Source organism: Hibiscus syriacus, unplaced genomic scaffold (genome assembly GCF_006381635.1).
Source record: "Hibiscus syriacus cultivar Baekdansim isolate YM2019G1 unplaced genomic scaffold, ASM638163v2 tig00116951_pilon, whole genome shotgun sequence".
In the NCBI taxonomy this organism is placed as follows: domain Eukaryota; kingdom Viridiplantae; phylum Streptophyta; class Magnoliopsida; order Malvales; family Malvaceae; genus Hibiscus; species Hibiscus syriacus.
The window spans coordinates 4,821,224-4,832,717 of record NW_024063482.1 but is presented as its reverse complement, the minus strand read 5'-3'; the positions used below and the strand labels follow the sequence as shown (position 1 = coordinate 4,832,717).

General features: G+C 33.7%; 1 protein-coding gene across 1 annotated transcript; it reads right to left on the bottom strand.

Moving 5' to 3' along the window:
• Window positions 1-1,391: 1,391 nt before the first annotated feature.
• LOC120188520 (COBRA-like protein 4) lies at window positions 1,392-3,204 on the bottom strand. Its single transcript, XM_039191921.1, has 6 exons — window positions 3,108-3,204; window positions 2,944-3,023; window positions 2,407-2,863; window positions 2,175-2,322; window positions 1,805-2,082; window positions 1,392-1,717 (listed from the first exon to the last, which is right to left on the bottom strand). Exons 1-6 carry the CDS (start codon window positions 3,157-3,159, stop codon window positions 1,431-1,433), a joined length of 1,302 nt encoding a protein of 433 aa, XP_039047852.1. The 5' UTR covers window positions 3,160-3,204; the 3' UTR covers window positions 1,392-1,430.
• Window positions 3,205-11,494: the final 8,290 nt, after the last annotated feature.

Genomic DNA, 11,494 nt, shown 5'->3' with positions numbered 1-11,494 from the left:
AGGAGATCCCTATTTGTTGAATTGATAGAAAATACAAACAAAGGGTTAAATTTGTTGAATGATTTAGAATTAGAATTAAATTGTAAAATTTATAAATATTGAAAATTAAATATATAAATTTAGAATACTAGATTGATAGGATTTTTAAATAAATAAATATACTAAAGTATATAAATTATTTAAAATTAATAAAATTTATAAGTATTAGAAAATAAATATATAATTATACCAATTAAAAAATATTGTATTTTGACTCAAATTATAATTGATGTAATTCTAATAGTCGAAGATTACTTGATAATTGAGTTTATTTAATAAGTGAATACTTATTTTAGAAAATAATTCTTATTTCACAAGAATTCTTGGCGACAAGAATTTAATTCTATAACTTTTGGGATTTATGTTGCAGAGATATATAGTAGGACATTAAGATAGTGATTTGGGATACTTTTGATTTAGGTATAGATATCAAATTTTAAGGTAATTGAGATACTATGTATTTTTACCATTCGTGGTTTTTATATTTATAATGGACTATTGTTCTTTTTATCTGTGGAGGTAGACAAAATTTAATCACATTAAATCTTATCTTTTGTACATGTCTTATTTTATATTTATCTCACTTTAATTATTTTTCAGTTTTAAATTCCTAAAAAATTAACATATTTTTAGTCATCAATTTAACCTAATATTTTAAAAATTGAAGTATAACATTAATGATTAAATTATATCAATAGCATTAACGGGAAATATTGACTTCGGAAGTGTGGTTACAAATTTGGAAAAGTAAAAGTTACAAAGGATTGAATTATAAAGACAAATCCATCAAATATGCATAATCTAAGGATCTTTTACAGAATTTGTCCTAAACTTTTTCTTCACGGCTTTGGAAATTGGAAGTTGTTTGACCGCGGAGGTTCCGTTTGGCGGCTGATTACTGTACATCAATACAGCTTGTTTTTGGACAGCGAACTTATTTTGAATTAAAATTGAAAATAATTAAGATAAATGCTCACATAAAAGTTCAACTGATTATTCGTATAAAGATTTAATCTTTAAAAGTAATCAAACAAAACTCTAATATTATGTTATATATTCAAATAAGGGATAAACATTTAGATAAAAGGCTTTATATTTTTAAATATATTTAAAAGCACGAATTCTTGTGATTTTTGTGATAAATGAATTATTATAAGTTTCGGGTTCGCGCATCAGAAATATCAGGAGTACAAACGTTAAAATATTGAGAGTTATTTGATCTATTAGTCAATTAATCTGGATCATGTATTATAAAAATTTGAATAAATCTTTCGATTCGATTTATTTCATTTATAATTAAACCAGATCGAATGGTGCAGTTTTAATACGAGAGTAATCTCGGCCATGGTGTTATGAATACAAAACTTTCATACTCGATGAGAGTATAATAATCAGCAAAGAGTGAGTAACAAGAAAACCATTGTAGCAATGAGTGTAAAGATGGAGAAAAGGTACTGTTGGTGTGCAGAATTGGGTAGAAAAGGGTAAGTATCAGGGGGAGGTAACATGCATTCATCGCCATTGAAATATACTTTCCTCGGAAACGCCCATCCTTGCTTGAACGTGAAGGTATCTTTGTCTTTTCGAAGAAGCACCTCGGATTGAACGTTTCCGAATGGCCCGGCTTCCATCAATAGGTCATTGTAGAACTTCATGCCGTAGAACATCCCGGTGTCGTCTGCATACGCGTGACCGAATAACATGGTTACGTGATATCGGATAATGCATCGAGAGAAAACGGAGAAAAAAAACTCAGGATACTCACTGATCGATTCGTAGGGGAGGAGAGGCTTGTAATCGAAGCTGAAGACTTGTGTTACGCTGTTAAGATTGGGGTGCTGGACGACGAGGCTCCAAACCGTGTAGTTCATCCGGTAGTTGAAGTTCGTGATCGAGACCTTAACTCGCCAGTAGTCCTTGTAGTTGAGTTTGACATGCCAATGAACCCGAACCGGGCACATATGGTGCGTGCATTGAAGCAATGGGGCGTTATCTTTCCGTGGAGTGTTTAGTCCTTTCATTTTAAGAATCTTGGAACTGTCCCTGCATCGTTATCAGTCATCGTAAGGTTCCGATTCTCATGCTCAATCAAATAAATAAAAATCAAGTGTATGATGTCTGAAATGGCAGCTTACTTGACGCAGTTGTTTTTGTTTTGGCATCCGCAAGAACAAGTTGGGCAAGGAGTGATGGTCTCATTGTAGAAAGACGAGAAAGAAACGCAACAATTCGGGTTTTTTCGAGCTAGAAACTGCGAATAAGTGCAGGTCACATTCCATGTCACTGCAGATACATACAGCATAAGACATGATTAATCACTGTAAATTAGGATCACATTCATGTGAGCAGAAAGAAAAAGGAACTTACTGAGTGCCTGAGTTTTTCGGCGGCGATCCGGGGTGAGAAAAGTGGTGGAAGGGACAACCTTCGCCGGACCACAGGTGTATCCTGGTCCAGGACCGAGTAATGTAAAGTTCTTGGGAAGTTTGACGGTCTTGTTCGAAGTGCCGGCCGATCCTACACTGACTTGGAAAGCAGAGACGGCACCTTGAGGATCTTGACCCCATGCCGGAACCACACCCCCTTTGCAACAATTGGTGAATTGTTGGTTGTAGGGAACACCGGGGAGCAGGTCGACAACCGTGGGTGTCTTCTTGCAGCAATGAGGTACGTTCCCCTTGAACTTGGAGCAGTCGCCTTGCTCGGTCGTTTGCGCCCCGTTCATCGACCATATCACTTCTTTCTTAGCCCATGTCCACCCCAAGGTCCAACCGGGACTCATGATGTGCCGATACATTTGGAAATTGTTCATTGTCACGACAGCCTGCAGGGGAAACTGTTATTGCCAAGTTGCCAACCGGAACTTACATTACGTCAATCATCTATGATCGAACTAACACTTACGACGTAGCCATCGGGCGTCCAAGACACGATATCCCATTTGATAGTCACGTTTCCATTTGGATCCAAGGGATCATATGCATCTGCAACCACAAATGCAGGGCCATTAAACAAACTGAAACGAACCAACCAGAGGATGATCAAAAAGAAAACTCTATCATGTTCACCTGTATGGGAAAATAGCACAAACAGGAACAAGGCCGAGACGACGAACCTCATGATCTCCGTCGACTTGTAGCAGAGATCGGATTCCTAATTCGAGTGATTTATTGAAATGAAACTGCAATGGCTAACTATAAATAACAATTCTCCATATCTTTGAATGAGGATAGCTTACCAACTGGTTGTTAAGTACTGGTATCGTGTCTTTCAGTCGTGTGTGTGTGTAAATATATCTATATATTCTTCTGAGCTTTCCATATCTTAAAGCAACTGCTATGTCCAAGACTAAGTAGAAGACTAAAAAGTTATCTGAACACAACATCTCAACTCGTTGAGGGTGACCTTGCCAGGTTTTTTTTCTAACAACATTGAAGTTACGTTATTTCCGGAAGCTTGGTATATAAATAAATTAATAATCTTAAAAATTATTATAATTTTAATAGATTAGGTATATAAATATTATTTGTATCGATAAGAGAAGAAAAAGAACATTTGGAGTGATTTTTACACATTTTATAGCTTTCAAAGTTGCAGGTAATAATAATCGGTCGTCGTTTGAGAAAGAAGCAAAGGTGAATCATTAGATTTTGCCACCTCAGTCATACTGTAATAATTGTAAAAGTACAAAATAATTTGATAAAATTTAATAATATTTTTTTGTAATTTTAAAAGTTTAATAATAAAATTATTTATTTAGAAATAATTCAATGGTTTTTGGTATCTCATTCCGTTCTTAAAGCGGTGACATATACGTTGCCATTATAATAAGATAAACGTATGGTTTTATTCAACTGATATTTTCGACTAACAAAGATAGATGAAAGCAATTTACCAATGTGTACGAAAATGGTACGTTTTTCGGATATCTTTGTAGTCATTTTGATGGTCGCACAAAGATTCTCACAACGTTTGTTTTCTGATTGGTTTAGATCATATCTTTGGTAAAAAGTTGTTTTTTGATTGGTTTGTTAGTGGTTACATATAGTTTGAGCACGATATTTGTAGAAGTGTTTGAGCGTTCATCGTCTAATGATTAAAAATATTTCAAACAAATATTATCTTGTAACCACGCGAAACTAATACAAAAAATAAAAAGTTGAAGATGGACTAACGGAGGCCCAATGTAATAGCAAGAGACTAGAAAGATGGACCAAGTCCTTGGATGTCCACTAGAAAGATGGTTCGAGATTAACTAATAGCTTGCCGATGGTTATGGTTGATGGGCCTGGAATAGGTCTAATTTTGTTTGTTTCGATTCGATTTAGAACGTAATCTATTCTATTTAATTCCAAATCGATCTAATAATTAATATTTTCTTATCTACTTGAGATATGAAATGTAATTTTATTTTATTTAATCCGATTCGATTCAATCATTTATTAATTATTTTTTAAAAATTAAGTATTAAAATATTATGATTGGTAATATAATTAGATACCTTTCCAACCTCTACCACTAGATGATGTAATTGGTAAACCGACTTTTAGGTTGATGATTGTTGTTTATTTTGTGATTGTGAGATGATTAAGAAATTAATAATTAATAATTTTTTTTTATTAACTTGAGATAAATATAAGATAATATTTATTTAAAAAATTTAATCATTTAATATTAAACGTTCATATTTGTTTATATGTGGTACACTCTTATCTAATATGATCCGATACATTTCATAATTATTCATTTTAGTGAAAAAAAATAAGGTTACCAAAGACTTTAAACCTTAAATGATACTCATGAACCAGTACTTGAAACATTGAAGATTCCGAGCAAATACAATACCCCAATCAAAGGTAGCTCTGAGTGGCGGATGCTGAAGGTTGTAGATAAGAAAAAACCCAGTATTTATCACCCTACAGTTGCAAAATTTGAGCATTTGATTCAATGTTTTGTTGAAAACAAACTGCTTTTGTCATTACATGGTGACGACTGGTTTGCCTTTTTTGACTGTCCGAAACACTGCTATCAAAACTTTTGTTGTTTGTCGGTTCCATGCTCTGCTATATTTTTATCACCCCCTCGAAGTTGGACCAGTCTGCTTTCCTAAAGATAAGGGATTACCACTCGTCAATTTCTTATCGTTTTCATTCAACTGTGCATTGACTACAAAGTTGCTGTAAAACATTTGAGATTAGGATCGAACATTGAGAATGATCAAGGTGCTATAAAGTTGGACTGTTCTATGATGTTTTCTCCTCTCATTATCTTTTATCATTTTATCGGTTTAGATTTTATCTAATTCGTTTTAAAATTCATAAAAGTGAATCGTAAATTCAAAACTCATTAAACCCCGTCACTCTGAAATCTAATCCATAATATCTACCATTTGAAAGAATATGTTTCATCGTCGAGAAATCAAAAAAAAATTGAAAATATATATTGACAAATTCTAAATCAAAATTCTAATCCTATCTAGAGAGGAAGAAAAAAGGATTCTACAGAAAGGAAGGGAGTATTCTTAGTGGGTCTAGAACTTATGATATAAAAAAAATATAATGGAATAAAGATGAGTAGTTTAACCAACCGACCAAATATGTTTGCTTTAAAATAGTCTTTTAGATTTACTGTAAATTAGCTTTTGAATAATCATGGTCAAAAGCAAGTCATACTGATTCATTCCACTTACTTTTCCTCATTTACTTTAATTAAGTTGTTAAATAATTAATTAATTGTTACTATCATACCATTATAATAGGTATACAACATGGAGTTACATCACCACCAAAACACACATACAAAAGAGCAAACACTTGCAAAGGAACAGAGAAAAAGTAAGTGATAAATCAGTAATGGAATTGAGTCCCTAGCTACCATGGGAGGGATCTCACAGTGTCCTCAACAAGGAATCAAAAGGCACTCAATACCCTAGCAAAAATGCCTATGATCCTTGGGTTCAAGATCTGCATCAAGTCCTCGATCTATCTGATTTAGGGTTAAATCTTGCACAGGGATTGATCAAAGGGACTGATATGCACGATTGTCCTTTAAAAAATTTAAATTTTCATATAATTTTAATTTTTTTTTGTATTTTCTATTGATGATATGTTATTATTCTCTTAAAATTTTATAAATTTATCTTTATCTCCTAACATAAAATCACGTGTTTGTTCCTAGTCACGTGCATGCATGTTAAAGATGATGGGGGGCTTGTGAATTATTTCTTCAATCATTTTGAGCTTTGAAAAAAGAAAGAAAATGTTGCAGGTGGCACGACACTTGGTGCATCTTGCAGATATGTTGAGGGCATCCATTGTGGTTTTCAACATGCACCTTGCTACCCACCCATTCTTGCTTGCCCTAAAATTATCCCCACTTTTCTTCTACACTTTTTTTTGGCCTCAGTTTATATGTCCATTGAGGACCGTAGCTTTTCGATTTTTGTTTATTTTTTTAAAGATATCTTCCATGTTCGTTTTACGATTTATATTCAGAGTTCCTGGTTGTTCCTCCAACAAATACAAAAATAATTGAGACCTTATAAGGTTCAACAATTACGGGTATGGGGTTAATGTTATCACAAGGGAAATGAAAAGAATGGAGAGACAATGACATTGGTATTTGCAATTGAATGGATCGTCTGTTTCATGTATTTTTCACCAAAAAGAAAGAGATTCCAGTCCAACTTTCACTTCCCTTTCTCCAATTGCTTTCGTAAAAAAGGCTGAAAGAAAAGAAAAAGAGAAAAAGCTACCTGTAACTTAGCCAAGGGGGCACGAATTCAAAGTAAACATTTTATTATATTTGTTCAAGTGCAGCTCTATCGAAAATTTTTATAGATTTTACATACAGAATTCGTTTAAAGTATTTCTTTTTAGAATAGGAAAAAAATCATTATGCGAGGCTTACATAGTTTGAAATCATCCTTCAAATAGATATTGTCATCTTAGATCTGACATCAACTCTAAAAGACGATATATAAGTTACTGTACAAGAGTATTGAAAGTGAAGGTTTTCTCTTAGGCTCCCTTTTTATATCTCTCTTTTAATGATTATTTTGTTGCGGAAGACGGCTATCGAATAAAGAAAAATCACAACTAATAATTTGAAAAAATAAAAATGAAGATAAAAGAGACACAAAATTTACGTAGAAAACCCCTAAATAATATAGGGTAAAAACCACGGGCAACAGTAGAAGAATTTCACTATGAGAAAATAGGAATTACAACTTCTCTCAATCTACCAAGGAGAAAACAATGATAATTCTCTCTTGATAAAAAGAAGAAAACAACTCTCAAGAAACTCTCTAAATTCTCTCTAGTATTGGAAGAAAGCTAGAATGCTTTGGGATGGTTTTGAAGCTAAATGAGCTAGGGTATTTATAGTAGAAGCTTTAAGGACTAATCTTGAAAATACCCTAAATTACAATGACTAAATGTGAGATTTTGCCATGTCACTTTTCAACCATTATTAGTGCCAACTATGAACCATTATTGTTGCCAACTTACAATGCATTATGAACCATTGTTATGCATTATACAACTATTATTAGTTGTATGACAACTAATAATTTTGCATGACAACTAATAATCTCACACTTGAAGATTTGATTAGAATAATCATATATTCACACCATTCTTTCTACCTTGTACCTTCATGTTGCTTACGTTTCTAACAGACCACAAGAGGATCGACACCAGGTAAATTTATCAGCGTTGATCGCCTTCGTCAAGAAATCTGCTATGTTGTCTTTGGTATGGATCTTCTGCATATCTATCGTCCCTTCTTCCACCTTTTCACGAATGAAATGGTACTGAACTCGTATATGCTTTGTCCTTGAATGAAATGCTGGATTCCTTGCTAGATGCAAGGCGCTTTGACTGTCACAAAATAGAGAGATATACTCTTGATTGTGCCCAAGCTCCTCTAATAGCATCTTCAACCAAATTGCTTCTTTATTGGCTTGTGTAGCTGCTACATATTCTGCTTCTGTTGTGGATGTAGCCACAACTGACTGCAATTTTAAAACCCAGCTTACAGCTCCACCAGCAACTTTAAACACATATCCTGTAGTAGATTTGCTTTTATCCAAATCCCCTGCATAGTCAGAATCAACATACCCATTGATAAGTAAATTTGATCCTCCGTAACATAATGCAATATTTGAGGTCCCTTTGATGTATCTCAGGATCCTCTTTACTGTATTCCAATGCTCTTTGCCTGGATTCGTCATGTACTGACTAACCACTCCCACTGCATGTGCAATGTCTGGTCTTGTGCATATCATAGCGAACATTAAACTTCCCACTGTCGATGCATACGGTACTCGATACATCTCCATCCTCTCTTCTTCACTGCTAGGACTCATACTGGAGGATAATTTGAAGTTAATAGGAAGAGGGGTAGAAATTGGCTTACAATCTTGCATGCTGAATCGTGACAAGATCTTCTTTAAGTAATTCTTTTGTGAAAGCCAAATCTTTCTATTACTTCTGTCTCGGTAAATTTCCATCCCTAGAACCTTGTTTGCTGATCCCAAGTCCTTCATTTCAAATTCCCTAGCCAGATGTGCCTTCAATTCTTTAATATTGTAACCCCCACAGATCGATAAGGGTAACCAGATCCGATACGAGGTGTCACATTTGGGCCACCGGAGCGACCCACTGTAAAAATAACGGAAAATTTAAAACTTTTATTGAAACGTGTAACTTATAAAATCAGTTGTCACTATTTAAAAATAAAACAGATTTCCATACTCATATATAAATCAAAATACAATTACATGCCCCCTAATCACATGTACCATACTCTACAACAACGCCGGAAGAACTCCCTTACTAAAGTCGATAGATGCACTGGTATAATTCTTTTAACCTGAAAAGGTGAGTAATAGAGTGAGCTTTGGAAAGCTCAGTAATACAGAACTACCATATGATGCTGAAGAACATGCAGATACAGATAAACATATATTTCCTTATTCGTTCAGATATCTATAGATTTTTTTAGGTTGAGCTGAGGTCCCATTGATATTTCAGGTAGTAACAGATAATATTCAGTTCTGATGGAAATATTTCAGATATCTAGGTTCAGGAGATCAGAATAGGTTTTCTAGTGTGTTCCCAAAAATTGTGTAACTTTTCAGATCTTTTTTAAAACATATATATATATATATATATATATACCCCCATCCTTTCACAATCTATTTGTGTAGGTTCCCGAGAACCACACACCCAACCCACACAACCTGTAAGGCCCTGAGCACAAAGCCGAGGAACCTGCAGAAATACTCCATTCAACAATACCCCTCAATTAAAACATTTTCCGTCCGTAAACGGAGATATCATAAATCAAAAAAGAATTCAGAATAGATATCAGAACAGAATCCAGATCAGAAATCAGAACAGAATTTAGGTCATGTATCAGAACAGAATTCAAGTCAGAAATCAAATAAAATATTTTATATGATTAGGGAACACACTAGAGTTTAAAAATATTATTCAGAGGTACTGGATAATCTTAGCAGGCAGAGAAACACGGATCTTCAGTATACCGATAAAATGTCAGAATTTAGAATCACTATAGGAATAGTTCAATAACTAACGGAATCATCAGTTATTCAGAATATAATTTGAGCTGATAAGGAAGAAATAAAGATTCAGGACATTTACAGTCTATATCGATTGATTTCATTATCAAACAACTTCAGATGAATATCTCCCAGAATTAATGCTTATCGACTGGTCAATTCATTGTCATTACAGGGTATTTACATTTTCATACCACAAATTCTAGTCCATATATAATCCTCGGAATCATCGCTGAATAAATCTTCCAATATCTTTATTTCATGTTCACGCTTCCACTATATCATGAAATGTTGACGTGCTTGATTTGTAGTTCAAGATCCATAAGAACATTACATCATGTATATTCATTAACGTTTCTAGACTCATCCAAATCACTACTTAATCCTTAGTCCTTGAGGTTACTTAGTTCATTTAGCATTCAAGTCCATTTCAGATACTTCAGGGTTTTTCAAGGTAATTCAGACGTTTCTGAATTTCATATATATATTGTACTTCCGTTCAATTCAATTTGGTCTTCGTGGTTGATTTGTCTAACAAATATCAAATTCTTACTGTTGAATGCGATCTAGAGTTGAGCTGAGCTAAATACTTCCAAAATTATCATCGAGCCAAACTTGAGAATACAAACACGCATTCAAGTGACATCTATGTCGTTCAGGTACTGATATAACACTAGCATTGGTTGCTCGGTTTAATATGTGATTTGTAACCTTTAAGAGCAATACCACATCCATGTTTATTTGGGTTCCTTAATTAACCCAATACATTTCCTTAGTATAGGCCGTAAGGGTATTTTGGTCATTTTGGTATTCAGTTTATTCCAATCATTACAGAGCTCAAAGATATCCAATCATTTCTGAGCTTGGTGATATTCTTGGGTTATTTCCATTACAGGGGTATTTTTGGTCATTTTACAGATTCAGTGCACTTTAATCATTTCCTCCCGTCTGATCTTACTATTAATTTCAATCTTATCATTTATTTCAGTCTATTCGAACAATTCTAATAAAAGAGCACCCCGATAAATTATTCTTCAGGTATTTGCTCGTAACTCGGATATTTTTGGGTCAAGTGCCTTCTCAGATTTTTACCAACGGAATATCAGTAATTTTCTGCACTAAGTCAGGATCTTAACAATCAAATTCGTACTTAATCGAGTTAAGTACAAATCCTCAAAGTACTTTCTCATTCAGGGTCAACTCGAACTATTTTACCTCTCAGGGGCATTTTCGTAATTTCTTAACCATATAATTTCGATATTAGCTCTTAACAAAAATAATTATAATTTAAAGATCCTATGGTCAATTGCTTTGCCGAACATTATATGATCTTGAAATTATTCCTTAACAAACTTCTAGCATCTTGCGCAAACCCTTTTTGGCATTAAAAACCAGTTATCCAAATTTTCCAAGCAAAACTAGCATTTCTTATGCACATGTGTAATTATATCGGATCAATATGTCTTTTCTGAGTTATTAACTAACTTCCAGGGACAATTCTTGTCATCCTACAACATAAGGGTATTTTTGTAATTTTACCCTACCGGAGTATTCTCATAATTTTCCATCCAAGTACCTTTAACATTTAACCTTTGATGATATAAAATATAAGTTACAAATCCAAGGCTGATTTCTTTATCACCAATCACAAACTTGTAATTTAATTCTAACAATCTTTCAATCTCTTATATTAGTCATTCGATCCATATTCAGTTACCGAATTTCTACCACATTCATATCGAGTGTATAAATTAACCAACTCCACAAAAGTGACCAATATTATCTTGTTCATGCATTTACCAATATTAACATGTTCCATAAAGCATAAAGATGTAGTAAAGTATTACCTCGATTTCCGTGCAATACTGA

Bases quoted from the DNA above. Each gene is read 5' to 3' on its own strand.
- LOC120188520 (XM_039191921.1), bottom strand. From the start codon at position 3,159: ATGAGGTTCGTCGTCTCGGCCTTGTTCCTGTTTGTGCTATTTTCCCAT. The intron at 2,864-2,943 runs GTAAGTGTTAGT...TTTCCCCTGCAG, and splicing joins GGACGCCCGATGGCTACGTC to GCTGTCGTGACAATGAACAA. The intron at 1,718-1,804 runs GTGAGTATCCTG...ACGCGTATGCAG, and splicing joins CCTCCCCTACGAATCGATCA to ACGACACCGGGATGTTCTAC.